The 15,841-nt window shown below is 43.1% G+C and overlaps 1 protein-coding gene across 5 annotated transcripts in view; it reads right to left on the bottom strand.

The window, feature by feature from the left end:
* Positions 1 to 15,551, bottom strand: part of CLSTN1 (calsyntenin 1) — a 29,500-nt gene extending 13,949 nt beyond the window's left edge. For 2 of the 5 annotated variants that reach the window (XM_085079939.1, XM_085079941.1), the window contains exons 1-6: positions 15,267 to 15,550; positions 6,842 to 6,964; positions 3,935 to 3,964; positions 2,373 to 2,568; positions 1,129 to 1,337; positions 63 to 212 (exon numbers count right to left, since the gene is read on the bottom strand). In XM_085079939.1, coding sequence (XP_084936065.1) covers positions 63 to 212; positions 1,129 to 1,337; positions 2,373 to 2,568; positions 3,935 to 3,964; positions 6,842 to 6,964; positions 15,267 to 15,333 — 775 coding nt within the window. In that variant the 5' untranslated portion in view covers positions 15,334 to 15,550. Of the gene's footprint in view, positions 1 to 62; positions 213 to 1,128; positions 1,338 to 2,372; positions 2,569 to 3,934; positions 3,965 to 6,841; positions 6,965 to 15,266 lie in introns of all 5 variants that reach the window. The other 3 variants (XM_085079940.1, XM_085079942.1, XM_085079943.1) reach the window with 2 other exon arrangements.
* Positions 15,552 to 15,841: the final 290 nt, after the last annotated feature.

Below are 15,841 nucleotides of genomic sequence, written 5' to 3'. Positions count from 1 at the left end.
CTCATGTTTAACTGAAAGTACCAGTAAATGCTAAAAGCAGCGAGGAAGGAGAGCAAACTAACCTTGCCAGCCAGGCTTGCACGTAGGCTTAATGCTAATTTTAACCAACACATCCTCAGCAGCTCTCTTCTTCCCACAGTCATAGGCTGTTACTGTCAGTTTATACTGATGTTCTTTACCATAGCTTAACTTTTCTGTGTTTTTTATATAACCTGACACAGGGAAAAAAGTAATTATCAGGCATCAATATAACTTCTCAGTCATTGCTGCATAAAATGCATCCAGGTACCACCTATGTACTTCACACAGACTCATCTGCAAGTGAATTAGCCTCCACTATTTGACTTTTCAATGCTAGACTTCAGGCCCAGATCCTTAAAATTACATAAAAGCAGAGATGAGCACACATACACAGAACAGCAGGGACTTCTCCAGCTCTTCACAGCATATCACATTACTCTAAATGATACTGTTCATGAGTGTTAACTGACACATAAATTGTTTGGCACATGCCAGGATTCACTAACTTTTTTTAAATTTGCAAACCCATGAAAATAATCCATTTACACTATAGAGCCCAAAAGCACTAAAAGTAAAGCCCACTAAGAACTGCTTATTCAGTTTATGCAGCTTGCTTGAACAACTAAAAGTAATTTACACATTTCTGAAGGGTCCATAGATCACTGGAGGTCAGGAAATTACCTAAATGAATCACTACACTTCAAAACCAATAACCACGATACCATGAACTCCAGAGCCACATATGAGCATCTCAAATGTGAAAAGCACACACATGAAGCCCATTTTGGAAAGCTAATTAGCTAAAGTTATCCTAATTCAGAATGGAAAACTCCAGGCAAAAAAAAAATCTACTAAGAGATATTTTAAAACATGATAGAGCTACCACATTTCCTCTATTTCGAAAAGCATTTTTCAAGAAACACACATGCAACACTTCATCTGCTCCTTACATCAGCAATGGCACATGGTATTGGCATTGAAGGACACCTCACTTTTCATTATTAATTCAAACTGCTGGGGGGAACACCTCTGTTCAAGTTTAACATGTTTGCTGTACTTCTGTGCTGACCAGGGAGAGTCATTTCCACCCCACTCACTGTCTCTTACCGTCTTTGTCAATGGCAAAAGGGACATCTGGAGTCACAATCTCGTAGCTGCAGATCTGGCTGAACTGGGGGGAACAATCTGCATCCACAGCTTCCACCTTGAGGATGTTGTCATACCTCTTGCCCTCGATGACTGTGGCCTTGTAGGACTTCTCCTTGAACACCGGCGAGTACTCGTTGACGTCGTTCACCTGGATATGCACTGTGGCCCTGCAATGACACACCAGGGGCTCCCTGCAAACCCTGCTCCTGCCAGCTCTGGGGTTCAGCAGCTCCCTCTCTGCCACCACAGCCATGTCAATCTTTCAACCTGACAGCTCTAAACCTGCACTGTTCCAGTGCAATGTATTCCAAATGGCCTCCCTCCAACTAACCTGTCTTTGAAATCTTTCTGCAAAAGTCAAACTGAGTATCAAATAGAGTTGAAGGACATACCTATTTTCCATAAGTGCAATCCTTAAAGCAGTAACATTCTGCTGCCTATCTGAAGCCTTCAGTTACAGTAGCAAGGTTTTGTCACCAAGCTGACATCTGCTACTCTATTCCTCATCCTATTTATGCCCCTCTTTGCTTCATCTCCCACATGTTCTGCAGATGTTTACACCAGAGCGTCAAGCAGTTATTCTCAAATGGGTTTTCTAGAGACTATTTTATATTGTGGTTTTTCCTTAGATAAAGATCAGCTAAAGACTGCTTTGTTCCCATTCTTTAATGTAGGCAGAGATGAGCCTCACGCTATTGATCTTTGGTTCTTTGGTGAGTCTGTCTGGAAATGATAGAAACATGTATGCTTTACCATTTTGTTAAGCTTAGTATAGACAGACTTCTTGAACCAGTTTTTTGGATTTAGAAACTGAATTCTGAAATAATATCCAGACTTGGCATCCCATGCAAACTCTGCCAAGAGTTTTCCTGCTTCTGTCCACATGCTGTTTTCTAATGTAAATTCAGAGACATCAAGGGATAAAGCAGTACCACCTAAAATACAAATGATGGGATATCCAAGCAGTTCATGTCCATTTGGCTGCCCTTTTTATTACCATTATCACCCTGCTTGAGCAGGGAGCTTGGACTAGATGAGCCAGTGTGGTCCCTTCCAGCCTGACCCTTTCTGTGGTTACATGAAAAGCCTCACAGTATTAACACTTGGTTCACATTTCCTCTCAATACACAGACCATAAATCACCGTGAGCAGGAGACCCCTCAGAGGCAAACCTCCCCTCAGCCCACCCCAGACTGACTTACTTGTGGGATTTTTTTGCATTTGCTCCATCTGGTCCCTTCCCACAGTCATAGGCCTGGATGGTGAATGTGTAGTCCTTCTGCAGCTCACAGTCAAGCTTTTCCTTAGAGCGTATTATTCCCTCACCAGTGGATTTATCCACTACCACTGCTTCAAAGGGAACATTCTGCCCGTGAATTTTAAATCCACAAATCTCACCTACAGAGTTAAAGTAAGACAGGTTAGAACTGGTCAACATGATGATACATTTGTCAAATAAACGACCAAATATTTTGCAGCCAAGGGTTTGTGAGGGTCTGTGGACAAAGCAAGAGCACTGTGCTTTAAAATGGGTGAATTCTGGGAACTTTAGTAAAAAGAAGCAAACGTCTGCCTTCCAAGCAACTTGTTTACTTTGCATCCATTCATGCAGGAGTACAAAAGAGAAAAAGAGAAATGTAGACAGGCATTTCACAGGAGTACTTGAGATAGCTCTAGGGCAAGAATAGATCTTATGTGAGCATACAGCCAAGGCCACTGATAATATCTTCTATGCCAAGCTACTGGCAATAGCTGAGCAGCTGGTTTATGTGACCAGAGCAAGAGGTTAAAATGCACAGTTACAAGTCGAGGGATGAAAAAGCTTAGAGTACAGGTTCAGCACCATCATTACAGAAATTCTGTCAACAGATCAAAGGACAAAGTCTTCCTGTGCAATGTACCTGGCTAAAATCAGGGAATCAAAATAAACTACTGAATGAGAAAGGTAGAAATACCAACTTCTCAGGCATCCATTTCAACAGCTATCTAGTAACACAGGCCAAATATTAGTCAAGGAATCTCTCAGGGAATGATTTAGAAGGCTTTCCTTCTATTCAAACTCTTCACACTACAAACTTGAAAGAGAAGACCCCAGCACATCATTTTTAAACACAGCTAAGCCCAAGATTGCACTATGAGACTCTGGCTGGCACAGCTGGGTATGCCCAACACACAACAAAAGCCACTCAAACTTTTTGATCACCCACACTGTGTTTTTACCTCTGTAACTTGCTATATTTTGAAGGGGCTTTTCTTACACCAAACCCCACTATTTTGCTATTATAGTTGCAGTGGTTTCTTAGTGCCAACAACACACTCCTAATGAAAACATGTCTAGAGATGCTCAAGAATGATTCATATTTTAAATCACTGAAGGGTGTGCACTGCAGGGAAGGTGCTGTAATGCTTCAGCACTTAAACTTTACTTCACAAAACATATGGAAAACTTCATCAGTCCCAAAGAAGTAATCTACAAGTGAAAATATCAGAAAATACTAATTTTCCCCAAACAACTACTTCAGTGTCCACACAATGTGTAATAACCCTAAACGGTTCAAATGGATGTCTGATTTACAGATATTTCTAACCAAGGGTTTGGTTACAGAACAGTTTTATCAATATATTTTAAAATAGAAAAAAACTGGGAGAATAAATGGGACAAAAGAGCATGACAGGATCTTCTGTTTCAGTGCTGATTCCCCATTTCATAACCAAAGTTAGTAGGTTAATATTCATAAAAGGGATAGAAAGAACCCTTTATCACCTTCTTTGGTGACTGTCACCTCAAAACTCTCTAAAGGGAAAAAAGACAAACCCAAGTCAGTATCAGGAAAGGTTGAATGGGAGCAAATAAGGAAAAGGCAAAGATGCACACATTACACAGAAAAGCTTTGGAAAAAGTGTATTTTAAAATTCCAGTGGTGACTTGCTGTAACCGTTACAATTTTAGAGTTTTAGTTATGTTAAATATTATTTAATCTTTTAACTCCAGGTTTTCATTTGCAGAATTTTGAAATATTTGGTAAGTTCATCAAGGCTTTTTTCAATTTTCCTTTTCTTTTTTAAATAATACCATCTTCTAAACAAGAGATGTTTTCAAAACTGCTCCCTTGATTTATTCCAGTCTATTCTTATACAGGGTATAAATATAATTCCAGATTTTAATGTGTTTTGGCAGTAGGATCATTGAAGACAATTTTACACTGCTTAAATTCGTGACTGACACCACTGATTAGCCAGAAGTGACATTCCAACTGCAAGCTTTCAAATATTCCACATCTTAACTCCTGTACATTCACCTCCCTGTTTGCTTCCAGTAACTCAGAGCCAAGCACTGCATGTGAAACACTGAGATTACAGGAAAAAATACCTGGAAGGGAACATTAAAGTAGAAAGCCTGGCAATGGAGAGAAGAGGGAGAAGTGGATTAACGGGGCAATTACCTATTTGGGAGAGGGGAGGTTGTTTAAAAAGTGGTCAGATCTTTATCATCTGCAGTAACCTGTAACTCTGGCACCAGACCAACTTGGCTGCCAGGATGTTCTGCATTCCAGTTTTTGCTCCTGAGCATAAGACATTAAGAAGCTCTCCAGTAAATCCCCAAGTGCCTCCAGATGCTGGTTAAGGTGTGAAGCTCCATTCTGAGGTGTACTATGGCTTAATCTCTGCCAGATGTTTCCCAGAACAGTGCCTGCTTAAGGACTGTGGCTGAGAAGTGGTTTTCTCTAGGGGTAGGGAAGAGGGACTAAAGCCCTGTTACAGATATCAAAAAACCAAGGGCAGCATTTCAAACATCTGGCTATGAGACCCTCTACTGCACTCTCATAACAAAACACATTCAGCCGTGTGAAGCCGTCCAGATATAATACTGTGTGTTTCAAATGCAATAAAAACTCAGTTCCTTTATTCATGGTAAAGGAGAAATCCCTCCTGAGAGCTTCATCCATCAAACTGATTTTAGACACAAACTACTCTAATGTACAGTAAAAAAAATGTAACTGTCCTTTTTTTTTTTCAGCAAAACCACTTAGGACCAAATTCCAACATGATTCAATTTGTAATGTAGAGAAGATTCACCGAGGAGCACAAATGGTCATTGTCTTCTCAAGCAGATCTGTAACAGTCATGGTGCAAAAGACTGATTCCATCCTGTCCCTATGTGCCAAGCAGTTTGACAAGGCAAGCTGGCATGACTACATTCACACTCTGTTTTCAAAAGTATGTCATTTCAGATTTAAAACCATACAAATACCCTAAAAATAAATGTCTGTATAACCCTACTTATTTTTGCACACCTGAATTTTAGGATCCTACCCACAGCACATAGTGAGCAGAGCAATAAAAAGGTTACTTTTGCTGGCCCCACAGTTCATGTTCTACAAAGCACCTAAATGAGCTAGTTTTGAGATGTTTCGACACGCTCAAAATTGAAATAAAGCAAAAAAGCTCTACTTAAAATATTTTAAACCTGCAGACAGTTCAGAAGTTTCACAGCTCAGCTAGAGGGCACAATTAATTAACATATCCAGCCCTTTGAAGCATGAATAAATTTGATTTATAAGTAGGAATATACCAGTAAGGGCTGAAGCAGCCATTTAGTGCTGAGCAGTGCTTTGTTTTGCTGTGAGAACATGGCACTGACCCAGAGGGTTTCTCACACTGAACCCCAGAGATGGTGCTGCACACAGGACGTGAGCCCAGAACCCAACAGAGCTGGTAACAGTAGCACCTCACTCACACCAGGGCTCCTCAAGGACAGATTCAAGTATTGCTCCATTTAATGGCACACAAACACTTTTACAGATCCCCACGGCACAGTCCTTCAAAATTCATGCAATTCAAACCCAACAGTCTTGTATCAAGAATTTCTTTACAACGTTCGTGTGCTACAGTCAAAATTTTATCTCTTTAAATCCACTGGTTTGCTGCTGCTTAAGAAATGTCCATTTTGAAAGCTAAAATATATTCTGTTTATACAAATATATATTTTCCACAATACTGCATCCAATGAATGCATACAGTATTCTTAAACAGAAGTTTTCAGAAAAAAATCTACTGCCTAAGTTTTCTTATAAACTGTCAGTTCTATGTTCAAAGTCAAGGATTAGCCCACATTTTGCAAATATCTTGAGTATCATTCTCTATATTCTTTGCTAGAGGAGAAAAAGCCTTTTCTTCAGCCAGAGGAAGTTGCTCAGTTTTTAAAATACCCCAGACTTTTAAGCAAACTTATCACAGACATGCAATCTTAATTCTACTAATTAGTATTTTCACTCTATTAAGACACAAATAAAGAATGCTAAGGGAACAAAAAATTCTCTTCAGGATGGTATGAAAATCATTGTTTCAAAGCTCCCACGCTGAATGCTGTGAAATGTGGAATCTAGAGGATTGTGGAAAAGGCTAGATACTATGAGAACAACACAAAAATAAAACACCAGAAAAATTACCATCTACACATGAAAATGAAAGAAGCAAGGTACTTTCTGCTGTGGATACCTGGATACAGCTGCAAATCTGAAATAAAATGCTGGTCCATGCACACACATTTCCTAGGATCTAAAAGCTTTGAAATGTTATGCTACTGTTAGGGAAAACACACTAACACAGAGCATTTGTCCCCAAGAAAGCATTTCCACATCTTCAAACAGAATGCAGATGAATTCTTTACCTGCAAAACGCAGAGGTGCATCTTTGTCCAGGGCTATTAAAGGGGGGTCCAAGAGCACCGTGTTGTCATTTTCTGTAACTATGCCATGATAAGTTGTTTCAATCCATGGCTTATGCTTGTTGACTGAAAGGAAAACAAAGTACAAAGTCAAAACATTTGAAACTGACTGTGTCTTTAAAAAACGCTTTATAACTTCAATATTTTCCTCTTATAATTCTGAATCAAGGTTTTAATAAACTAAAATATTTGAGACGAAATCGTGGCTAAGTATGTTCAGAAGAGTTGAGTGTCCCTGTAGGCTTTCCAAAGGTAACTCAGAGAATTTAAATTAGTTTCTAACTGGGCTGGGATTTAAGATGCCCCTGAAGTGCAATTCAAAAACCTTCTACCAGCGATGGAGAGCTGCTGCCATCAGAGCCAAGTGTGACAGCAGCAAATCCTAGTCTGCACCACACCAGGAAAGTCCAATCAACACAAAACACCAGGGTTTGTTTACACTCTACTTCCCCACAAGGTGGAAAACCTGGGATACAGCTGATGGACTATTCCTCAGAACATGAAAGCTTGTTCTCACGTCAGCTTTTTGTCTGGTACAGGGGTTTTAGTTATCATTAAAAGAACAGGTGGGAAAGAGATCAAACTTCAGTTATTTAGTAGCTGCTTTTAGAGACTGGGAAACTCCACTAAAAAAATCATCCACAAGAGTAACCTTCACCTCTGCACAGAAGGGCCTCAAACTGATCACCTGAGCCTGTCTCAAGATGACTGCTGCAGAAATGCAGTATCTTTTCTGGTCAGCCTCAAAGAGAGTTTTTTCTAGTACATCACTAAAGATGTGAGATCAAATCATGTTACCTACTATGTTATCATCTACTCTCTGGCAATGCAGCAGGAGAGTCCCTTGACTATTAAATATTTAATTTTATGTTATGCTGCTCAGCTCAGGTGGTGGAGTGTGAGCAACCCAGTGGCTTCTGGATGGCTAAGCTTCCTTAACAGCACCATCTTCCCAAATGCAATTCTGGAAGATTGCATGTATCCAGCTGCTTAGAAGCTATGGAAAAACTTCCTACAGGGCCTGAAAACTGCCCCTTACCAGACAAAACCAAGTAATCTTCAGCAAACGATGCACAGTCAAATATGAGAAATGCTTTGCAGAGGTTACACCAAACAGCATTCCATAGGCAACATCACCCAGATTTTGGTCTTCGTGAGACCAACAACTTAAAATTAAGAAATGCATGCCTGTGCAATCACAGCAAAACATACACTACAGTCAGAACACTATCACACAGCTGAGTCCTGCTATTTCACATCTAAAGAATTATATAAGCAGATTGTCAAAACAGGTAGAGATGGAAGGCTAACCCAGACTTTTGAATTCTGCCTCTTCAACAAACTAAAATGGTTTCACGTCATGTGCCATGTGCTCACCTAGAGGAATCAAAAAACAGTGACAAGAGGACACTTCTATAAACTATTAAACCTAGAGAACTCATACAGGAAACCATAATACTCCCAAATAGCCTTTCATCTGCAATATTTTACTGGTTAGTAGCAACAGTCGACAAGATATATCATCTTCATCCATAACAATGCAGCAAGAGACAACTCACAATGAACTGTTTTTAAGCAAACAGTGTTTAATTATTGCCATGTGGTTTTCCTTAATATGGCAACACTCTCTTTATTGCCTCAGTATGCTCACATGGGCACACTTTCAATCTGCAGCACACCAAAGAGTCAGTTAAATGCCAACCACATTGTTCTATTTACCCAGACAAGTTCACTGCTGCAGCACCCTCCCAGAACACAGCGTTTCAGAACAAACCTGGTCGTACTCAAAAGCACTGAAACAGATTCCTCCCTCTGAGGGAAGGTGCCAGGAATTGCTGAAGTGTGAGGCTCCCATGGAAAGCTCTCTCCCAATTCAAACCTGGTCTCAAGAAAACCATCTCACCAATACAGCTTTGGCTTTAGGAGCACAAGGAGGTCTCAGTTGCGTATTTTGCTGTCAGTACATTTGGGACAGTTGAAAAACCTGAGTTAAAAATCTGAGTCCTTTCATCTGTTCATCTCTGTCCTTGCAAGAATGTGGTATAAAATACCAGAACAGATCTCTGCCAAAAAAACCCTCCATCTCCATTCTAATGCTTCAGAATGTGGATTACAAAAATACTTTTCTTTTTTTTTTAAGTTCTGAGAAACCTTCTCCTAATTTAGCAACCTCCCAAATCCCACTACTGCTGGATAGGGAGTTCTATAAAACCCTGAAGTACTGTAACCACATATGAACAGAATTATGAGTATGCTGAGCATCTGCAGAGTCTAGTGAACCTTCAAACAACAGGCCCAGTTGAAAGCAAAGTCATGTCCTTTTATTGTGCTGCAGACAATAAAATCATAAAGCTTAAACCCCTTTGTGTTTGGAAGGCTAAAACATCACCAGATTTTAAAACATAAAGCTTAAATCCCTGTGTGTATATGAAGGCTAAATATCACTGGATTTTAAAACACCAAACTTATTGCTGAATATCCAGGAAAGGCCTGTTATCCCTATTTGTGATCTACTGACTCCAGCATAACCACACTGGAAGGAATTCTCAAAGCTAGCATTTGAAATATGAGGTACAGTTTACAAGTAATACATCACTGCTTCTCTTCAATCAAACTGAACCAAGTATTATTCTGATCTCAGCTGCTTAAATAGAATTATATGTTGCACTGAGAAGAGGGACAAAATGGGGAAGGGGTAGTTTAATTGTCAAAGAACTCCTGCAATCTACAGAAGTTGTTCAAAGCCAGACTGGTAATTTCAAACCAGAACAGCAGCCTATTCCAAGCTTGATGCTAACGAAGTGCCCTGAGCTGTTAATCTCTTGCCATTTAACTGGGATAAACTACACTGGTTTCCTTGAAATACAATATTCACACTATTTGTAAGCGCCTCAGCTGGAATTTGCAGTAAATCCCAACAAGCATTTAATCTAGCACAGACAGCTCACTGACTTCTGCCTGGCTTTTCGTGGGCAAGCAGAAACTGCAAGGCCAGCTAAGCACAGGCATTTCCCAGGTGGCACCCTGACTGGAGAAGCTCCTGGCAGAGCCTTCCCTGCTGCCCAGCCTGACAGAACACATCCAGCCAGGTGAGCAGCAGCCACCTCCCAGCTCTGCTCATCTGCAGGAAATTGCTGCTATAGGGGGAGGAACTGCATGTGTGCTTCCAACACAGGGCTTGAAAATACCATCTGCTCCAGGTAAAGGTGCTCAGTGTCTCCTGAAGCAGAACAGAGCAGCCTGACTGCTCTGCAGCAAAGGGAATGCTCCTCAAAGCAAGGATGATTCCTTCCCAAGAGCGATGGCTGATGCTGCAGAACACGATCCATCAGATCACCAGCAGCAACCTTTTCTGCTGTCTAAAAAAATTAGTGAACGTCGATGAATAGATATGACCTATGAATTAGTGTCTTACCTTGAATATTCATGATTTAGTACTGTTCTGATGAAATTTCAAGCAATATCACTAAAAGAACGAGTCTGTGTAGTACCTAAGCACAGAAAAATACAGTCCAGCCAAGGAGTGAAGAGCTACACAATAAAATATGCCTTCTCCACCCTGAAAGTAAAGTTGAATAAGGAAGGGCGTAGCATGGCCTGATTACAATGTGTGCTCTCTGTCCTGCCCAGCCTGCCACTTACAGCTCCTGCCCCCATTCTACAGGAGAAAAGGCTAAGGATTAACTTTGGATAGAAACAACTTGAAATAAACCAGTGACAATGAAAAGATGTATTGTATTTAACTAGGTCTTCTCATAACTAGAATTTTATCAAAAGTCATCATCCTACAACCAGGTACAATGAGATAAAACTGAACACAAGTTCTGTTCAAATGCTGACTTTGATAGCATGGAACTTATCCACAAGATGAGGTTACAAGACAAACTACCATTTCCATTGCTGGGAAATGAAGGCAGCAACAATATGGGGGAGTGAACCCAGGAGATTTACTTGTGATGTCCCAGGACAGGGGTTAGGTAAGGGCATGGACATCCACCAACATTAACCTCCATGGCTCCTGGATGAAGGAAAATCTGGTGGTTGAAATTAAACCCACAATTTCAGATCTCTATCTGGGATCCTTTGCCACAGAGCACTTGTAACTTCTGCTCTGGAAGCTCAACTGCCATACACTGGACACGAGATAATGTTTATGAACTACCAGGTGCCTACACGGTGAGCCTCTACCACTAACACTGATTCTTCAAACACCACATTCAAACCACTAGCTGTAGGCATTCAACAGGGTTTTATTAAATTGTATTTTGCCTAGAGAAAAATCTTGTTTATTAACACTTACAGAAAGTTTGCTGTTCTCCACCGAACCAGTTGCCTAAATCTGATTTTATTTGTACAAAGATACATGGAAGTTTTGCTACAAGCCTGATGAAACTACGGGACATGCAAATTGATGAGAAACTATTTGCAATTTTTATTATCCACAACTACAACAGAAACATTCTACAACATTCAGAGCACCAAAGACCTTAGACAGAGGATATACTGACCAAATTTGAATTTGGATAAAAGCCTGGCAGGGAAAACAAAGATTCCACCACAAAACAGTTTAAATAGGATTAAGTCAACAAAGCCTTAATTTTTCAAGTGAAATTTTAAATGTTTTACACTAAACAGAAGACCAAAATAGAAAACATAAGCTTTTAACTGCAAACATTAAATTAATAAATGTTATCTTAAATGCTGCTAATTGTAACACAAGAGTGGAAACCCCTTCTCTTTTAACTGTTGTCATATTTATAAACATCACCCCTTGAAAGAAAACAGTATTCAGAAATACAGCAAACATCACCCCGGTATAGCTGGCACTTCTGGCTCTACTTGTTGGCTCCATTTAAAAACAGGGAAACCCACTGGGAGCAGTAGCTGCAACTTGTTTTCAATCGGATACAAAGCAAGTGAGATGAGACCTAATACTGCAAACAAAGGACAGACAGACAGTTCTTCAAAGGCGCTGAGGTTTCCAATAATCCTTTCTAAAGGCTCCTAAGGAGGTTTAGTCCCTACTGAGGCCAATGCGAGTCAATCAGTGCAAAACAAATAAATTAATAGTGCAAAACAAGATTTATTTAAGACCAAGCCTTCCACCTCCCTAAACTCTCGCATGTTTCGAGGTATTGGTCTTGTCTCTGACAATAACAATAATGCTACAAGATCTGTGGCCTGTAACACCATAAACCACATTTCAGAGAGACTTCTCCCAACAGAGTTAAAGACAATGTGATAAGGCTCAGAAAAACAGTAAAAGTGCTTTTGTTCAGAAAACTTAAATGACTACACAATTTTCTTCCTCTCTGCAGAACAGTTTCAGAGCCACAAGCCACTCAACTATCACATACTTGAGCTTCATGGCAGGACATGGTACTTCACCTGGAATAACAGAATTCTAAGTAATGGGATGTTCACATTACACAGAGCTGTGGCCTGATAACTTCAATCCCTCCAACTTCCAAGAGAAACTGAAGCCCATGAGTCCAGCTTCTTTCCTTCTCCTTACAAAAATCTTTGCAATTATCTGCAACTGGTGATTTTTGGTCTGCAGAAATGTCAAGACCTCAAACCAAAGATACATTTATTAAGTCTAGAGAAGTTTCTCTTGACAAATTTTCCCATTAACTTGGCACAAACAGCACAATCTGCAGCCTAGTAACATGGGAGAAGACAACCAGCATGAGAGTATTCCAAACACAAAGTAAACCATGCTTGCCCAGACCATCTCTCCTCCATTTCAGTTTCCACAGCAGTGTATTATTTTAAATAACACATATAGAAAAAGAGATTAAAATTGTTTGCATGAACAGATGGCTGCATATAACGCTTTCCCAAGCACTACACATCATAGAGAGGTCTAGTACTGGTTAATTCTCTCTTCTCAGTCGTCTCTTACTTGCGTAAATACTTGGGAGAATAAAATTAAAAAAACAAACAAAAAAAAAAAAAAAAAAAAAAACCCAGGCCCCATAAATAGCCAAATTGTCTCTACAACGCTTGAAGGTAGTGTTACATTTCCTTGCCTCTAGAAAGGAGAAATAAATCTATATCATAAAGGCTGTTCCTGTGTCAAAGATGCATCTGCAGCAAGACTGTGGTAGTAACAAAGTGGTTTGTGGTTTGTATTTAAGACATTCACAGCACCACATAACTTCCTGAAATAATCGTAGATCAGCAGAGTTTCCTCAAGATAGTATTACTTTCATCAATACCCTTCCTAAATGATAGTAAGTTGGAAGGGCCCCAAGACAGCAGAGGTCTATGGCTGTAGCTGATCAGCGCCCATGGAAGCAGCAGCCATGAGCTGCACTGCCTCCTGCTCTGCAAACTCCTCCAATTCCACTCCCCATACAGCTCTGTTCAGAAACATCCAACTGCTTCACTGACAAACACTGTCTGAATGCACTGCTAGGTACTGCTTTTCCACTGCCACAAGCTTAGAAATATTTGGGTCAACTTGATCAATTACAAAACAAATTCGATTAGATTAAGAGTTTTGCACCAGCTGGACAGGAAAACGCCTCTTCAGAACAGAAAACCTCTCTCTGCACCCCTTAAAATAACTACAGAGAAGAGGATAGGTCAGCTAATTCACACCTGCCTTTTGTGCAAGATCACACCCCCAAATGCTATTTCCCTTTTTTTCCATCATCAAAAAAGAAACCACTTTTCATTCCTGTGTTCCAACCCCAGGAATGGCAGAACTCACAAGTGGAACTGACTGCTCTGGTGTAGCCTTTCCAGTCCATTTTTGCACATTACTGGTTACTATTTTCACCACTTACAATAAATCCCAGCGATCTCAGTCCTAAAGACTTTTTAAGTCACAGATGAAAAAGACGAAGCTGTACTTAAAAAAAACAAAAAAGTGGAACTGGCAATGCAGCACAAAATGGAAAGCTTACCATAAATGCTTCCAAACAAATGCCTTTCCTAACAATGAAAACAAGTTGCCTTTGCAGCTTTCCAGGTATTTTCCAGGGTTTACTTGTCACTAAATGCATCTCCAGGTAACATTATTAACAGGCCTACCTACAGCAGCCAAAACGTCACAAGGACTAAGGCAGCTACACACACTAAGCCGAACCAGACCTCATTCTGTAACTCAGTTATGTGTGATCAAGTTTAACAGATCAGGACCTGCAGTCCAGCAGCTCCGTAGATCTGACTGAAAACAGCTACAGCGACTAACAAGCTGCAGAAAAGCTGCCTACCAGCGCTGTCCTGGGTAACGATGCCTAAATTTACCATTTGTTTCCAAGCATATATCAGCTTTCTTGTAAAACGTTTTTTTTTACCTTAATCTTATTCCTAATTTCATATGATGGAAATTAAAGACTCTATGCTTCTGTACTGGTGTGGTGAATATTACATTTAACGATTCTAAGAACGCTGGTGAACAGATTGTATTTAAGGGATCTTACCCAGGTAAATTACGGCCACTGTCAGAACAGCTGGCAGAGGACTTACTAGACTTACTACAGCAGCAGCTTCTTGACCCTACATAGGCAAACTGCAGCAAGATGTGTCCTTAACGAGCTGGTTTTTAGATCAAGAGCTTCCATTCAACGTATTTACAAGCCATTTTACAGCCGCACTTCTAATGTACGCTCCTATCCAACGCTCCGAAATCTCATCCTACGATCAGCTGCATCTTGCAGAAACGGCATTCCAGGGGTAACCTTCAGGTGAGGAAGCATCTCAGCCTCTCACTGGAGCCTGCTGGGGAGCAGCCCCGCAATGCGTATGATGCTGCTGCTCCTCGGGATCAATCAATAGCCACCAGGCCCGCGCTCGCATCGCCAACCCGCAGCTCTGGCCCAGGCGCTGCTCCGGCTTATCCCCGCACGGAGCTTCCCCACGCCAGCCCAGGCCCGGCTGCCCGGGGGCTCTCCGAGGGGCTTCATCCCCGCTCCCGCCCGGCTCTGCCCGGCCCCGCTCCGGCCGGCTCTGCCCGCGGGACCCTCCCGGCAACAAGTGCCGCCCCCGGCCGCCCCGGGCCCGTTATGTAACCGGCGGGCGGACACGGCCAGCGCCGCCGCGCATCCCCGCCGGTCGGGCCGGGCCCTGCCCTCCGCCGCTGCCAGGCTCGGGCCGCCCGGCGCAGGTGAGCGGGGATGACGAGCCGCCATCCCCCCGATCCCTCTGCAGGTGCGATGGCCACGGCGGGGCCACCCCGGCCTCAGCGCCATCCTCCCCCCTCTCGCTGCCCGCGATGTCCGCCCGCCTCCGCGCTCCCTCCCGCGCGGGGCACCAAGGACACCGTCCGGCGCCGCGGCTCGGGGGGCGACCCGGACCTGTCGCCCTCGCCCTCCCCAAGGCGCCGCGCAGCCTCCCCCGCCCGCCCCGGCTGCGTTACCTCGAGCGGCCGCCGCCGCTCCGCAGAGCAGCGCGGCGAGCAGCAGGCGGGCGGCGGGGGCCGGCATGGCAGCGCGGAGCGGGGAGCGCGGAGCGGGGACGGCAGCGCGCAGCCCCGGCTGGCGCCCCCGCTGGTCCCGGCTCCGCTGTGCGGCGGGCGGAGGGCTCGGCTCGGCCCCGCGGAGGAGGAGGAGAAGGAGGAGGAAGAGGAGGAGGGAGGAGAAGCGCTGCGCGGCCCCGCTCCGCTCGCCGTCCCTCCCCTCCCTCCCCCGCCCGCCCCGCCGGCGGCTCCTAAAATGGCGGCCGAGCCCGCGCCGGGCAGCAGGCGGGGGAGGGAGCGAACCACCGGCGCGGGGCGGGGGGAGCCGGGAGAGCCCATTGCAGACCCCCGCGGCTGCGGCGCGCCCGCCCCGCCCCCGGCGCGCTGAGGGCACTGCGGCAGCGCCGGGCCCAGAGCTCTGCTGCGGGCCGTGTGTGTGCTTTGGGCTTCTTTAGGCTTCTTTGGGCTTCTTTAGGCTTCTTTGGGCTTCTTTAGGCTTCTTTGGGCTTCTTACCGCGGCCTGAGCCGAGCTGCGG

Source organism: Lichenostomus cassidix, chromosome 21, assembly GCF_008360975.1.
Source record: "Lichenostomus cassidix isolate B80296 chromosome 21, HeHo_3.0, whole genome shotgun sequence".
Taxonomy (NCBI): Eukaryota; Metazoa; Chordata; class Aves; order Passeriformes; family Meliphagidae; genus Lichenostomus; species Lichenostomus cassidix.
The sequence above is the reverse complement of the archived record's forward strand: the minus strand, read 5'-3'. Positions and strand labels throughout refer to the sequence as shown.